We start from the raw sequence: 16872 nt of genomic DNA, 5'->3' as shown, positions 1-16872 counted from the left end.
AGGTCGGATAACTCGGAAGGTCGGATAACCGAAGGTCGGATAACCGAGACTACTGTATATATGATTATAAATTGCCAAATTATCAATATTTAAACCATACTCTACCTTGCTTCGGCGGTGCTAGATATTTTTTACCTTTTTAATGAACTAAAACAAACCTCAATTTAAGTTAACAAAAATATAATTTATTTATATTATTATTATAATAATAAATTACAAAACACAACAATTAATTTTACGCAAGCAAAATGCGCAGGTACTTAAAAATCAAATTTAAAGTTACGCATATTTTACGTAACAAATCGTAATTATATTTCAATTTTGACTATGATCACAAAAATCTTATAAATTAGAAACGCTCAGTGGTAATCCAAGGTTTCTCCAAACAGCAAGCAAATCTTTGATGAATTTATTCATCATTTCTTCCGTATGGTGCGGTGTTGGAGCCAAACGTAACTTCTCCGCACCTCTCGGTACTGTAGGATAGTTAATGGCCTGAATGTAGTGGCCGAAGTCCTTCAGCATCGCGTCTGAAATGGCGGTAGATATTTTTGGATTACCAATTTTTATAGGAATGATATGGCTCGGAGTCATCTCCACAGGAATGCCAACCTCTCGCAGTCGGTCCTTCATGTAGCGTACTCTGGTCTGGTGGAGCTCCCTTAGGTGAACCCCCTCAGGCCCCGCCAGAAGTCGTACGGCCGCCAGAGCTCCCGCCAGCACGGGCGGCGGTAGGGACGTGGTAAAGATGAAGCCAGATGCGTAGGAGCGCACCATGTCTACCAGGGGCGCAGATCCCGCTATATACCCGCCCATGTTCCCGAAAGCCTTTCCCAGTGTGCCTGACACAATGTCCATGCTGTCCAGCAGGCTGTCGCGTTCTCCTACGCCCGCCCCGCGCGCCCCGTACAGCCCCACGGCATGCACCTCATCAACAAACACCAGCGCCCCCCGCTCTCGCGCTGCCGCCGTCAGCTCTGCCAGCGGACACACGGCGCCTGTCATAGAGTGGACCGTCTCGAAGGCTACAATTTTGGGGGTCTCTACGGGTACCTGGTCTAGCAGAGTGGCGAGGTGAGCCGGGTCGTTGTGCCGGAACACATGCTTGGGAACTCCGCTGTTGCGAATGCCCTGGATCATGGAGGCGTGGTTGCCCTCGTCGGAAAACACATGGCAGCCCGGAAGCGCCCGGGCGAGGGTGTATAGAGTGGAGTCATTGGCCACAAAACAGGACGTAAAGAGGAGCGCCGCTTCCTTGTTGTGCAGGCGTGCCAGAGTGGCTTCCAGCTTCTCGTGGTAGAGGGAGTTGCCCGAAATGTTTCTAGTTCCTCCGGCTCCGGTGCCGTGCTTGCTGAGAGCCTCTTGCGCGGCATTCTTCACTTCCGGGTGGCAGGACATACCGAGGTAGTCATTCGAGCACCACACCGTGATGGCCTTTTCTCCCAAAGAGTACTCGTAGGCTTTCGGGAACTCTCCCTCCACCGCTGACCTATTCACCTTCTTGAATACCCTGTAAGAGTGATCGTTTTTCTTCAGAAGAATTTGATCGCGAAAAAATACTTCGTACGGAAATTTTTTGGAACCCGCGCCTTCTTCTGGCAGTTCTCGGGATGCTTGGCTGATGGTGGACACGTTCCTGCGGCCCTCGTTCTGAGAACAATTCGAGGGCTCTCCTCCCGAAACACCGATAGTCCGAGAAAGAGCAGGACAGTGATCTCCGTATTGCTTTAGGAGTTGAATTCCGTAATTTTTTACGTAATTGGAGCTTAAAGATTTTACAAAAGGACACGACATACTTTCAAAAGTCAGCGAGAGTTGAAAAAGATACGAGGTCGACACAGAACCGACGATCAATTATTATGCAAGTTACGGAATGTTTGCGAAGTATTTATATTGCAAAAGTGACACAAGAACTGTCAAATGGAATTGGTAGTGGGGGGGGAAATGACTTATTTTTAAAAGTAGGCTACTCCGAGGTTTCAAAACTATCCTCGTGCTCAAATGCTTTAATCTAATAGACGAGTAATTGTATTAGAGGGGGCGCTGGTTAAATTCTACATGGAGTCCAAACAGTGTCAGTGGTAATAAATAGAGGATGAACTTACCTAAGTAATATGTATATCCTTAGAACAGCAAAATAATCTTAAGAGATACGTGGCATTGTCCATCATTCTAAAGTCACTTCAATGAATATCGTTTAATTTGAGGAATGCAGTGAGTTTTAATCTCTTGGTATAATATTACGGTATCAATCGATTGAATCCAAATAAATACGCCCTAAACTAATTAATCTACGTAAGTACTTTGAAATCGGAATTTTTATTTTAGAAATGGCTACATTAGCTTCACATTAATATTTTTCTATGCAATGTTGTTATTTTTCAGAGTGCACACAGAGAAGAATAAGTGGTTTTTTTTAGTAAATTTTCTGTGGTCGGCCCTGGGTTGGCCTTTCTCGATATAACGTATCTCAGCGGGAACAAATTTACATTTACAATATTTATTTTGTTTCCTCTCGTTTGTGACGAAATATTTCTCTTGTGTGAATTAATTTTGATTGCGAACCTAAAGGAAATTAATTGGTTCCTGCAATATGCTTGAATATCCGTCAAGATGTGGGCTTAGTAACAGTTTTTAATGTTACCAATGATAAGTTTTGTACTAAGAATGACAATCATATTAATGTACATTCCCCCTGGATATTAATTATTCACCTTCATCTCCAATATAAGTGCTGTTTTACGAAATACAAATTATGAACTAATAAACAAGTATCCTGAATGAATGCTTTTGTCAAATAACATCTGTCATTAAGGCGGATGAATGGCATTCATTCAGGGAATTGCGCTGTATATTATTGCTTGTTCGCTATGTTCTGCATTTATCTACTGGAATTGCACACAGAAAACGAAGCCATGGAGCTGATTAAATAAGAACGGTCACTGTTAAAATAAAGGTATAATATTTTGTACTAATTTCAATGAAAAATGTTTTCAGTTTACCAACACTGCTTTGATGTACTCATTCGTGAAATGTATTTTTCAGTTGCGTCTTTAAATCTTATGCCAAATTTAATTCGAAGAGGGAACTTTTGTTTCAGTTGTGTGGGAAATCAATCATGATTGCAAATTTACCACTTCTTTTCACTGGAGGAAATCCGACATCTCTAATGAAGATGTTAACACACGAATTAGAAGGCTTCATCACATTCTTGGTCCATTGTTCCTGGGGCCACGACACTGCCAAACATATCCAACAGCCGCAATGGTGGCCACCTGACGTCCCATTCTCAGATCCATTCCTTCCACCTAAAGCTAGGCCCGGCGACTGGACAACCAAGCTAAGGAATCTTATCAAGCAATGCTATATTTACCATAGCAGTGAATTTCTATTGAATTTTTCCGAAGAATTAGCAAAGAACCATCCATCTACCTTGCAATACGTCGATAATTGTGACCGTACTACTTCTCTTTATCAGAGATCCTCCGGCAGGTTGCTAGTTACATTTAGAAATGAGAACATGTTGTATGACAGGAAGAACGATGGCGCTTGTAGAAAATCCCTTTTACCAAAGAGACAAAATAATTCGGAATCAATGGTGGAACAAGTTATTGCGGATATTTACTTATGCGACACTTGTGACGAAGTGTTTGAAAACTTAGAGGACGTTAAAAAGCATGAAATTGAATGTTCCCAGAGACCAACTACACCAATTATGTCAGTTTTAACACCTGAACCAGCGCAGAAACAAGAGTTAGAACAAGACGAATTCATGAATATATTGGGCTTGCAAACCACTGTGTCTGCCACTCCAATGCAAGTGTCCACTAGTACTCCCGAACAAAGGCAAGAACAATGCACACACAGGCAACGAAGATCTACCATATTTAGTAATCTAGCCAATTTCCCATTTTCGTCATTAGCGGGAAGGAGAATGAACAGCCGTACGAGAAATAACGATACAGAAAACCGACAACGAGACCATCTCGAACGATATTGTTCCGCTCCACCGCTTTGCCTAGAAAATCCGAAATGGTTAAACAAAAAAAGATCTCATCTCACATTTCCTACAAAGTATAAAAAAACAGAAAATTATTGGAGTCGTAATCATGTTTTTCCATGCCAAAAAAATAAGTTAGTTTTAGATTTAAAGAGCCAATTACTTTTACTAGATTGTAAGCCTTTATCTGTCGAGGTAAAAACTATGAGCGAGAGAGAAATCAAGGAATATTTAGATAATTTACAAACCCTTAAGGCTTCTCGACCCGTAGTGCAAAACTGTCACGAACTTGTGATTTGTGATTATGATCATGAAATAGAGTTTGTATCTGTATCTTTCTGTGATCCTTTGGATGCGAGTACAAAATCTCTCAGGAAGCCGGAATGTGTGGGTGTACAGCGATCTGCTTCAAGGAATCCTCTACCAAACAAAGATATATCCATTATAGACATAATAGATCTCTGTTCGGATGATGAGGAAGTTGTAGTAAGTGAGAATACCATTCCTTTTCCCGTTGCGTGTCACGCTAGTGCTGAAACTGTCCCGCGGAGAGTGTCTGTAGCGTCAACTCCCGAGTATAAATGTTCGGCTAAACCAAATTCCAACCTAGAAGCTGCTCACTTTTCTTCTTCTGTTAAAAGAAAATCTCAGCTGACAAATTCTGAAGTAAATAGTGAATATGAACAGAAATATAACAAACCTTTCCCGTTGAAAGAATTTCATGTAAATTTATATAGTTCTAATAAAAGTAATATCATATCGATTGATTAGTGATAACTATTGTTAATCTTATTTATTATGTTTATTAAAAAATCCAAAACTGTATTAGAGGATCGGATAATATTAAAAGTGTTGACAAGTGTTAAAATTATTGTGATCGAGATTAAAAATATAAATTACTGCCTATTTGAAATTTAATTGAATGTATCAGTTTGATATTAATATTTTATTATGTATCGTCAAACGTGATTGAATATTTCTACATAATAACCAGCGCTTCGCCAGTTTCGAGTTGAAGCAAACTTAAAGCTAGATTGTGCGAAAATACAAGTAGTTTACCAGTGCATTTTTAAAACAAATTCATTTGAAATCTTTAACATAAATACAGAATGTTTTTAGTGTAGAATTTCAGATTTTGTAGGATGCTTTTAATCCAAATAATAATTGTTTATCATGGTTTGTTGATATTTTTTAAACCATATAAGTAAACTGTTTACTGTCACCTAAAATTTGCTCATAATACAATACCTATAGCAAGTCAACCATTTATGTCATAAAGGTTTTTTTTTAATAAAACTGAATATAAAGAATAAAAAATTCATTAGTTAACAAAAAATATGCAAAAATAAAAGGGACAGACATACATACACACATATAAATACGTATATATTGTATAAAAGCACAATCTACTTATTAAATACTGGTTCAATATTGTTTGCCGTGTAGCCTATTCTAAATTAATTGTAGCATACAATACCTTTGCCTATCTTTATTGCTACAATTTGTCTTTTGTTGCCTTGCTATAATTCATCTGTTTTAAAGTAAACTAATTATTTCATTTGAATTATTAATTTCACAAAATTAATATTTACCTTTTTATACAGTGTTCTCTCCCTGACACTATTCAATGCTTAGTATAGGTTTATGTTTTATTGTTTAATAATTTAACTACTTTATTTAATAGTGATAGAACATCTCAAATCAATATTAATGTGCTTATAACATTTACGTTTTTTAGAAATGATCAGTGATCTGGAAGTACGTTTTTATAACGAGTAAGTAAAAATCTCAAGTATAACAGGACATACTGGATATTGCATTCTGTGAGTGTTTAAAACTGAGGTGTGCACAGTATGTGCCAGTCTATTGAAAAACTTCTCGTCTTCTCTCACTCGTGTACTTCATTTTATTTTAGGGGTGAAACAGATAATGATTTGGGGAAACAAGATATCGATTATCCGGCAATGCTGTTTCTGCCCAAGTGCCGAGTCCGGTGGCCGAATATATAAATTAAGATGTGTGTGTTTAGCACGAATTTAAGTTACAACTTGTCTTGCAGCTTGAGACGAAGTATCGACAAACCACACTCAAACTAGGGGTACAAGGAAAAGTACTGTGGCAAATGAGTTAGATTCTCTTCATCTAGATTGTATGGTAAACCTTTACAAGTGGTTGTCAGCAAATGCCAAACGGTATCTGATCCTATAATTTTTTTTGAAAATTCATCTCGGCATCATCTTGTAAATTCTTCTCTTGAGAGGTTGTTTACTGAAGTAGGTATTGTGTTATTAAATTTGCATTCTTACTAAAAATTAATATTCTTGTTAGTCAAAATGATATTTTGTTTGCTTAAGATCTGGTATTCAAACAGATAGTAGCCAGTATCTGACCAAATATAAAGGGTATACTAAACCAGATTCCGGATAGTAACTAGATATTTTCTGTTTCATCTTTAATTTATTTTATGTAAACACAATTTTTATTATCGAGCAAATAAGAAATAACGTGCAGAAAATGTGCATAAGTCGAGAATTTAATGTACTTGGGAAAAACTGTTGCTGATATAGGAAGGGAAGGGGAGAGAGTTATTTATTCTAACTATACAATGAAAGCGCAGGGTGTATGGGTATTTACAGGTCTTATGATTTGTCATTGGCTGTGTAATATTCTCAATTTTGCCCATGTTTAAACACCCATATTTAAGTTTTCCATTTTTCATAAGCTTATGTTTTATGAGAAAAACTTTACTATCTGGAGGAAAATTTAAATTAGTTTACTGATTTCATGAGTAAAACATTATTCATAATCTGGAGGCTTTATGATTAAAACATTATTTTAGTTTACTCTGAATATAACTTGAGGAGTAGGGTTTATGAGTAAAATTTCATAAATAACATGCAAGTTTTATTAGTTAACTTTATTTATACCATAGATGTTTATATTATTATGTAGTTTATGCATACATATTTCAATAAATTATCTGTAAACTTAAGAATGTAAAGACTGTGAAATATTTTGACTTTTAAAATAAATCATTATTGTTTCTTATAAATGATATATTTCTTCCTCATCTCATTTAAGAAAACAGCCTGTTATTTTTTGTCAATCAAGAAAGAAGTACCGTGTTAAGAGGATTTACAATGCGAATGTTGATGGATGCAGAAAATGAGAAAGACATGGCATGACCAAATTCAACAAATACTTGAAGATGGGCAAGTCAAAAGTTGGAATAATCGTTAACCATCCTATGGAGAAATGGTATGGTGATTTGTTTGTTTGACAAAATATATATACATAAAAGATGACTATTATCAACATATTACAACAGAGATGGAGAACATTAAAGATAAGGGAATATGGAAATTAAGGCATTTACAGTGCTTATGATCCGTCATTAGCTGGTTTAAGTAGCCACTTTACACATTGTACACCATTCTGCCTGTTTGAACATCTGCCCTGCCAAATACTTATACTTCCATATTCCTCCCTCAAAAATGTTTTCCCTCGCAATAAATGTTAATAACTATTCTCGTTTTGGTAATTTTTTTGCCTCTTTGTCAATGTTAAAATTTTTTATTAAATGTACAAATAACCATTTACTACATAAATGGTTGATTAATTAATTTTTCTTAAACTATATTATAAATACACATAAATGTACATATTCTATACTTATTTAATAATTGAAATTCTGTTCTGCTATTTTGTACTTATAACTAATATATATGAAGATCAATATAGAAATAATTTATTGTGAGTTAGGTAAATTAATAGAAGGGCTTTAGAAGCCCTGCCTTGCCGAGTGAAAATTCAATATTAACAACTACCATCGTCTGTTCTGGAATGTTTTAGTCTAATTAAATTGATGGAAAAAAGTGAAAGTTCAGTATTCAATCATTCTTATGACAGAAAATACAGCGACTAGTTAAAAATAGGTTCTCAAATTCTGGTAATTATTTTCTCACTTTCCTTTTTTTAAATTTCAAGAAATTCAGTTTTATATAGCTTCTTAATTTGGTGACTATCCTCAAAGGACTTGTCCTAAGGTAAAGTTGTAAAAACATTAACTGTAAATAATTAAAAATGCTTAAATTAATCACTATCATCGTCATTGTGTGTTCTATTTAGTGGGCGGCGACTTTCCTCATCCGAACCATAAATAACATCTTCATCAGAATCGTTTATCATGGAGAAAGCGGGATTGTCTTTGGTTATAGATATTTCTGAAATAAAAAAATAAACATTGTTGATATAATTTTAAGTAAAAACAAAATTAACTTTTTGGCCCTGATTACAATGGGAAGTTAACAGAGTTATCTTCAATTGTCTATAAAGAAAAATTATTCAAGATATTCGTGTACGAAAATGAGTATATTTGCATGAAAATTTGAAGTATCTTCGTTATTGAACATGTTTAGAAGAAAAAATTGTATGCATCATAGAATTAAGAATAGTCCAGAAGAAGTGGAGAATCATATTTGAATACATCGGACTGTGTCCAATAATTCCCCCACTATGCCTCACTTTCGCCGCGCGCATTCGTGAAGTCGCCGGGTAATGTTGCTTGATGGGAAAAAAATAATCATAACACAAATGTAAGGTAAAAAAAAGCTAACTGTTAATTTCTCTAAAATTTTATTGTGCACGCGGAAATATTGATTGACACAACAGAGTAGATAAGTAAAGGGTCATTTAATAAGAGTAATTGAATGAATGAACTTTGAAGTTAAAATATAAAACAAATTTTATTTTACATAAAACGGATTTTTTTATATCATATTAAATAATATTTTATGTTTTAAAGATAATGTCGGTCAAATGTCCACCACGGCGTTGTTTAATTCGAGGTTCAATTTTCATATTATTTCTCTTATTATATAATCAGAATAGGGTGAAAAATTATACTACCCTGGCAACACTAACGAAATTTCCATTTTGTTTCTTCGACAAATTTCCATTTTGTTTCTTCGAAAAATAATTAAATTTTTAAGTGATGCATTTGTGACATACACATTCATTTGATAATTACACATGAAATGTGATTGCATCCTGTTTCTTTAAGATCCTAGCAGTATTTCTACACTTTAAAAGGACAATACGGCATGGTTAAATTTGAATCAGGAGTTGCGTACTGAGCGACGTCTACAAAGAAACTAACGGGTCAAACGTAAACCTACTCATTTATGAGTAGTTCAGTCGCCTTCTGTTTGATGTGCGTATGCGGTTTCTGGACTGTTCTCAATTCTACGGTATGCATATTCTGCTTTTTATACAGAAATATTAATTTTACTTTGAAGATAAATGTTAACTTCCCATTGTAATCGGGTTGTGGTCCCGTGGCTAGTGTCTCGGACTCACGGACCAAAGGTCCGTCGTTCGAATCCCACTCTTCCCAACTTGATTCCATTTTCTAATAGTGAGTTATTTACAACTCGTTGAGTATGGCCCTCAAAATGAAATATTTGGGAAATAAAGACGCAAATATTTATTTTTTCTAAAAAAATTTAAAAAATCGAGGCCCTGGTTTTGAAAATTTTTGAATCTGTAATTATCCAATATAATAATAATATATTTTTATTTTATAGTCAGTTCTTTCAAAACCTGATAAGTATTTTTTAAATAATGAAAATTAAATACAGCGATATATTGAAGTTCAATTCCCAATGAGAGAATATTTGAAAAATGTATATTTATCAAGCCTGTAGGTCTTTTGGAGCTATAATTCACCACCGTAGTTGGGCTCTTGAAATCAGTCAACAATCTTACGTTTGAAAGAGTTTAATTTGAAATGTAAAAAAATAATGTTAATAATACATATTTACCATGCGGGAGGCGAGTGGATGGAGAATATACATAAGCCATGGTGTAGACATAAAAATTCAGGAGACCATAGAATGTCATGAACTGGGCAGAGCTATTGTAGTGGGTGGAAAGTTGAGCCACAAAGTTGTCTTCCAGAACACCTGCTCCGAATCTCAGAACCGTCACAGCGATACTCACTCCGAGGACTGTCAGCATTAGGAGAGTCAAGCATTTCAGGCGCATATCTACAAATCATGTTATTGTCATATTAATCCAAGTACCTCTTGTTTAATTATTTCTAACCATTCAAAATTATGTAAAATCATGGCAAAAAACATTCTCTTATTGAGTTATTGCTAACACGCAATAAAAAAACTAAAACAACACGATACCCAAAACCCCCGTAAAAATAAATAAATGGGTCGAAACTATAAGAAATATAAGAAAAGAATCTGATTGGGATCCACCAAAAACGAATCTTGATTGTAAACGTTAAAATACAAACTTTTTTTATATATTGAAAATAAGTATTCAATTTCTGGTAGCATATGCAAGATCGTTGAATGCAGCCCTGGTGTGAATAAACAAACACAATAACTATGGGTATGTTTTTATGTCACTACTATTAAAAATATTTTACTCTACAGGGCGCGGCTATGTATTAATATGCCATGAATCAGTTTTTTTTAATAACAGCAGAATACAGGTATAACCGGCTTGTGAAAATATATTTGAAATATAAGTGCTGGTTTAAAAAACAGGATATTAATCATATAAAATATTTTTCAAAAAAGTAAACATTACCAAAAAATGGCATATTCCTGAGGTCGGTGTACGCTCTGAGAATAAGGTATAAAAGATACAGCAGATAAATTCCACCGAATGTGAAGAAGTGAACTTTCAGTGCCTGGAACAAATTAATGAAATGTTTTATCAATACTTCAGATACTAAAAAAAAAAAACAAAGATGATAGTATAGTACACACATAATAATGGGTTGCATCAACTTCGTGGTTGTAAGTTGGATCACGGAGTTCATTATACTTCTGCCATGAAGCCATGATGATAGCAGATATCCAGATCATAGATACAATAAAGAGTTTTGGAAGATAAAAAGACAGTATTCCTCTCTCATTCTGCAACAAGGAACAATTTTTATTCTTAGAATGTTGGACATACTTGTCAGTTGGAATAAATTTCTATATAATAAATACAACCAACGTAGTGTTAGGGATATGAAAGTGTGCTACAACAATGGTTATGGAGCCCTACACAAGCTTTCCTGACATTGTATTGAGAGTAGGATGTTTACTACTGCTAGACGTCCTCACTGGGATAAACTGCTGCGACATAGGATAGCAGGCCACAGAGAAAGGCTGGGGAAAAGCCCAAATTTCATAATCAGACAATAGGGAAATATAAAGTTTTTTTTCTTTTTTTACAATTATAAATTAATATGAAATGTGTATGAAATACAGTTTAGTAAAAAAAAAAAATTTTTTACTGGACTGTAGTTCCAGAGACCTTTGTTTATGACCGTTTAAATTTAAATATAAATAAAATGTCACGAATTTTGACATCACAACTATCAAGGCCAAACATGTCGCGTTTTTGTGGAGACAATTTTTTCAACAATTTTATTTAAAAAAATATGAATTAAAGCATTTTCTCACAGTATCCATATTGATTTTGAAAATACAATTAATTTTTCTAAATCCATTTCACATATTTTTATTAGTATTCGTAGTAAATGATATTTCCCTATTAGCAGAACAGTGCTGGGAATTGAGGTTGTGGTAGCATCCAAGTCTAAATTAGTAGATTCTGAAAAACAAATCGGTAGATTCATTATCAACCCAGGTGTCATGGAAAGGGTGTTAATGTTCCCCCGAGGCTTTTTATTCGATGAGGAAATGTTCAGCTCAGAATTTTAATTAGGTAGATCTGTAGATTGCTCCCGAAATCGGTAGATCTAATGAAAAATCGTTAAGGTTGGCAATATGCGCTTAAGTGACATTATTTTTAATTTAGATTACCTATTTTACACAAATTTGTAATTTTTATTAATTTTATTATCTTTAAATTGTTTTTGTTTTTCTATTGAATGTTAAAAATTTTTTTTTTTATAATTATTATGTCTGTTAAATTTTCAAATGAATTATATTGTTCTTTATCTTTTTTTTCTGATTGATTTATACTTTGTACTGGTTATATGACGGGTTGGGTATTGCACTACCCGCCCAATAAAATAATATGCGTATAATGGAATAGAAAATATTGTACAAAGTTTGTGCAAAAGTTTTAAATAAATAAAATACTTATATGAATTAAACTATAGGGATATTTAGGATATTTTTGATAAAAACAGAGAAAAGATATAGCCATAAAACATGTGTTTAAAATGTGTTCAATTTAAAATATCTTCTCATCTGTTCTAGCAGAATGTTACTACTCTTGGGACGCTGAGATCCAACTGTCCCCCTGTCGTTTAGGTAATCTTCCAGAAAGACAATGACTGGGTGGAATTTCATTAGCTGCAATGTAAGGGATTTTAGAGTTATCCGTTCTGTTTACAAGATGTCTCCAGAATCTTTTTCTGCTCCATCGCACAACGTCTTCGGTGCCATAGGTCCATCCTATTTTTTCACTGCGGATTCGATCTCTATTGTTAAATTGTCTTAATATGTACATTTAACATTTAATTTTAGAGAAATTTCACCTTACAATTAAATGTTCGTACTTATTGATAATATGTCCAAGAAAACATTTTTCCAAAAAAATTTTGGGTAGCACTAAACTTTCTAGTATGTGTCAAAATAAAAGTAATGTTCATAATATAATATGATAAAATAAAAGTTATAAAACTTAAACAATAACAGAAATCCATGTGTTGAATACCTGTCTCAATCCATGGTACATGCATAGCCAGAACATCAAAAGACCAGCCAGGAATGTGGCCTGTAGAAAAGCATCCAAGAAACCGGGAAGCCAGGAACTTATTAGGAAAGTCATTGGAAATACTGGATCTGAAAATTGAATATGAAACAATTTAACAAATATGCTTCATTTTGAAAATAAAAAAAATATTTACACAAAACATATATAAACTAAAACTAAACATCTGTCATAAAAATAAAAATTATTACTTTAATTGGAAATAACAAAGGTGTTATAATAATTATTATATCTAATTTTCCATTAATATTATTGAGTTGTTAACAGGTATTTCTCAAAATCACTTAAAGCTAAATTGGGTTTCCAACTTACTATTATAAAACAGCAGCAGAGGAAGAAGCATCGATATCCATTTCTGCTCAATTGACCAATCATGGACAATATATTTTCTTAGAACATTTGCAAACCAGCACTGAAAAAAAAGGATAAAATGTTAACGTTTGTTTTGTTTGGTATGTATATAAATACTAATAGGTACATAAAATTTTGACATACCGTAACGAAGAATGTACCGAGTAAAAATATGAATCTGAACCATATTTCTATTTGTGTAAATGCTGGATTGTAAGTCTTGAACTGCAAAATATGAATATTCCATTTTTTAATAATATCTGCGCAGAAAATATAATAATTATTAGGCTCTTTTCAGAAAGAGAGTCAAGATTTATCCACCATTTCATTCATATTTCAACTCAAAAAGTACAGTTTATAAATTTGAGTACCTAAATATATATTTTTTGCATAAGTAAGTCTATATTGACTCTTTTTAAAAGTTTAGTATCCATCTCTGAGAAAGTTTTCCATCTTTATAAAACTAATTTATGACCATAAAGATCTAGAGAAAAAACATACTTATTGAAGAATATTAACTCAAAAGCTTACATAAAATGCGACTTCATTAATGTGATAACGTTCATGAAATCCATCTAGTCCATAGAAACGTACTCCCAAAACATAGTGACTGAAATCTAGGAATCCCAAGTGAAGAGCTATAAATTCATCACATTGATGACCTTCACAGCGAAGATGTCTTGTACTAAAATTATTTCAAATAAACATATTACTATGCTTACCCATACATACATATTATATACGTATAAACCATTTTTTTTAAAATAAAAATTAATTTAATTACATATTATGTTCTTATATATTATGTTTTATTTATATTATATATTATGTTTTATTTATTAAGAAATAAAATAAAGAACAGTTATACATTTTACATAAAATTCATATTTAAAAAAAATAAAATTTGAAAAAAAATATTTGCGTTCTTATGATTTACACAAATATTTAATTTTGACGGCCATTTTCAACGAGTTGTAAATAACTCACTATTAGGATTTTGTTACTAAATTTTTTTTTTTTGTGGTTTGCCACCTCACCCTATACTCTGGGTGACAGAATGTGTATGATGTCAGATGTAAACTGCTATTACATTAGATCTAAAGAAGTTTATTTATAGAAAAAGTTTAGAGTACGTCTATTGTGTTTTAAACAATTTTATATTTGATTTTAAAGAAGCAGTAAAAGGCTGCATCTCTGATATTCTGTCTAGTTATAGTTTAATAAATCACTATAAATAAATTGAAATCTGATTTTAGTTATTGGAAATATAAATCAAAATGTTTCTCACCGATTACGGACGTCATTTTCGTGAATTATAGTTACTGGTTTGTGTTCCTCAGTTAAGCCATCAATGGAAACACTGACGTAGAAGCTTTTGTCAAATAGTATTTCTTCTGCAAACAATAATTATAACATGCATGATAATATTTTTTGGATACATAAAAATTAAAAATATTACATTTATTAATAATTTTTTAAACTATTTTTATTCTAAATATACTAATGTATACATCACATTCCTATGCAAACAAACAAACCATCACGCCATTTTCCCGTAAGGGTAGGCAGAGAGGATAGAACCCCACATCACTCTATCTTTGCATACAGATCTCACTTCCTCTACATTCATACATCTTCTCATGCACGCGCGCCGATATTTCAATTTTTGGCATGTCCATCTTCAAGTATTTGTTGGATTTGGTCATGTCATGTCTTTCTCGGTCTTCTTCTATTTCTGCATCCATCAACATTCGGATTGTAAATATTCTTAGCCGTTCTTTTAAGTATGTAATATTTTGTAAATATAAAATTAAAATACAAGATAATTTTACATATTTTGTCTGATACAAATAATGGTAAAATAATAATAAATAATAGTAAAATAAATCTGCGCGACCGGGTCAGAAATGACTTTATACGGGAAACATGCAAAATCGAAGATATAGTGTACTGGAGCAAATCACGTAGAAGACTCTAGAGAGACCACATAAACAGAATGAGCACCGATAGACTTGTGTCTACAGCAGCCAAATAATTGTCTTTCGGACGGCGCCCACCTGGAAGACCCGATAAAAGGATAGTTGGGCCTCATCACGAGAGACTGAGTAGTTTAAGTAGAACAGATTGTCAGATTTACAAGAAGATAGAGAAGAATAAGAAGACAAATAATAGCTTGAACCCAATGTTTGGATTTGTGCAGTACTGTATCTCCCTAGAAGTCAACGTTTTTTTATGGTCATAGTTTATTCTGCTATTTGACCTTAACTATGGTTAGCTCCCAAATGTATTTAGATAAAGAGTTCTTAAATTCATACCATAACGACTTAACATCAATCAGTATCATTTTGGTAGGTATATTTTTAAAAAGTTGTTGCATTATTGAGTATATATTAACTTTGCTGTAGAGTTGAATATTTTTTTGGATCATTTTATAATTACCATCACTGATACCCTTGCTGATTTGTGCAATTAGCCATAATTGCTGGTTGTATGTTCCAAGGGCTGGAGAGCGCATCACAAAAGGACCCCGAGGAAGGGAACTTTTATTTGTCAGAAGGGAAGTCCCATACTGGACAGAAGTCCAGGTGATAGGTGGACCTGTTTGGATGATAATCATATTCAAAAATATATTCTTGAGATTCTGACAGAGGTGAGTAAACTTTTCCTGAGATATTACTGCAGTGTGTTCATCTCAAATCAAATCAACAGTAAACATATGTAAATCTGCATATTAAATCATATAAAAAAGAAAAGTCTATGGAAATTAATGTTAGTTACAGAAAAATCACATTTGATGAAAGTGCATAGAATCAAGCGTGCAATTTTATGTTCATCTCTCAGAAACTCAAAATAAATATGAACATAGCAAACTATTTTCACTATTCGCAATTTGGGTAGTTTAAGTGAATAGCTAGATAATAATAATAATTCCCAATAAAATCAATAAAATTTCTCTTATTTCAGTATTCCTTTGTGATTGAAAACTATTGAAAGCATTTTTTTTATTTTTATGAAGTTGATTCATTTTTTTTAATACCTGCCAATCCAATGAAAACACCCAAACCAAAGCATGCAAAGAATGCTATGAAAACCATTACGAATTCTCCCTTATTCATGGAATAGAGTCTCATCTGCACGGATCTGCAAAAATACATTGGTGGGTTAAATATATATATATAGGTTTTAATTTTATCAACACATATAAGTACTTCATTGTTTTATTTTTTTAAATAAAAATAAATATATTACCTCTCGCAACGATCATGATGATATGCAGGAGATATATATTTGTTGAATTCGCTAAAAAGATCACTAAATTGAGAGAGTGCATTTCGAATTTTTAAATTCCACCCAGCAGATGGAAGATGGTAAGAATATCCTAAGCCACTATCCATTATGATGAGAATTCAAATAATTCGTTTTCTACGATAATCAAAATTATTGATTTCTATTCCAATCCATATTTAAGACCAAAAATACATAAAAACTTCATTCATTTCGGGGTATTATTTGTTTATTTTAATTTAATGCGAACTTGTATTTATTTATGGAAAGGTATGCACTTAGTTTATTTAACTATATTAAAAACAACGGGAATAAAAAATCTCTTCGTGAAATTTAGAACAAAAAGAGTATATTAAATTGAAATTTGACACTTTATAAGCCGAGACTAGTTTACATGACTTCACAGCTGCCGCGACAATATGATTTCTGATGAATTTATCGATCCAAAAGATACGAAAACACCGCCATATTTTCTGTGT

The 16872-nt window shown here is 33.1% G+C and overlaps 3 protein-coding genes across 3 annotated transcripts; 1 reads left to right on the top strand and 2 right to left on the bottom strand.

Moving 5' to 3' along the window:
- Positions 1-163: 163 nt before the first annotated feature.
- Alas (5-aminolevulinate synthase) lies at positions 164-1900 on the bottom strand. The gene has a single exon (XM_088242701.1). The coding sequence runs from the start codon at positions 1792-1794 to the stop codon at positions 343-345; it is 1452 nt and encodes a 483-aa protein (XP_088098827.1). The 5' UTR covers positions 1795-1900; the 3' UTR covers positions 164-342.
- Positions 1901-2363: 463 nt separating this feature from the next.
- Positions 2364-4904, top strand: ova (ovaries absent). The gene is made up of 2 exons (XM_088242697.1): positions 2364-2956; positions 3101-4904. The coding sequence occupies exon 2, from the start codon at positions 3119-3121 to the stop codon at positions 4769-4771; it is 1653 nt and encodes a 550-aa protein (XP_088098823.1). The 5' UTR covers positions 2364-2956; positions 3101-3118; the 3' UTR covers positions 4772-4904.
- Positions 4905-6893: 1989 nt separating this feature from the next.
- On the bottom strand, positions 6894-16847 carry LOC148284081 (transmembrane protein 181). The gene is made up of 12 exons (XM_088242698.1): positions 16358-16847; positions 16146-16249; positions 15548-15706; positions 14397-14502; positions 13640-13793; positions 13253-13333; positions 13070-13169; positions 12701-12828; positions 10789-10938; positions 10607-10709; positions 9823-10047; positions 6894-8223 (listed from the first exon to the last, which is right to left on the bottom strand). Exons 1-12 carry the CDS (start codon positions 16501-16503, stop codon positions 8093-8095), a joined length of 1587 nt encoding a protein of 528 aa, XP_088098824.1. The 5' UTR covers positions 16504-16847; the 3' UTR covers positions 6894-8092.
- Positions 16848-16872: the final 25 nt, after the last annotated feature.

The sequence above is a fragment of the Micrasema longulum genome, unplaced genomic scaffold (genome assembly GCF_059751315.1).
Source record: "Micrasema longulum isolate JH-2025_06_02 unplaced genomic scaffold, ASM5975131v1 h1tg000158l, whole genome shotgun sequence".
NCBI lineage: Eukaryota > Metazoa > Arthropoda > Insecta > Trichoptera > Brachycentridae > Micrasema > Micrasema longulum.
This window is presented reverse-complemented; position numbering and strand designations above follow the sequence as displayed.

What these genes read in the sequence shown, in the direction of transcription:
- Alas (XM_088242701.1), bottom strand. Translation starts at nt 1,794, where the DNA reads ATGTCGTGTCCTTTTGTAAAATCTTTAAGCTCCAATTACGTAAAAAAT.
- ova (XM_088242697.1), top strand. Translation starts at nt 3,119, where the DNA reads ATGATTGCAAATTTACCACTTCTTTTCACTGGAGGAAATCCGACATCT.
- LOC148284081 (XM_088242698.1), bottom strand. Translation starts at nt 16,503, where the DNA reads ATGGATAGTGGCTTAGGATATTCTTACCATCTTCCATCTGCTGGGTGG. An exon ending in CAGCAAGGGTATCAGTGATG is followed by an intron (nt 14,503 to 15,547) that starts GTAATTATAAAA and finishes TATTGTTTGCAG; the next exon opens with AAGAAATACTATTTGACAAA. An exon ending in TTGATGCAACCCATTATTAT is followed by an intron (nt 10,710 to 10,788) that starts GTGTGTACTATA and finishes AATTTGTTCCAG; the next exon opens with GCACTGAAAGTTCACTTCTT.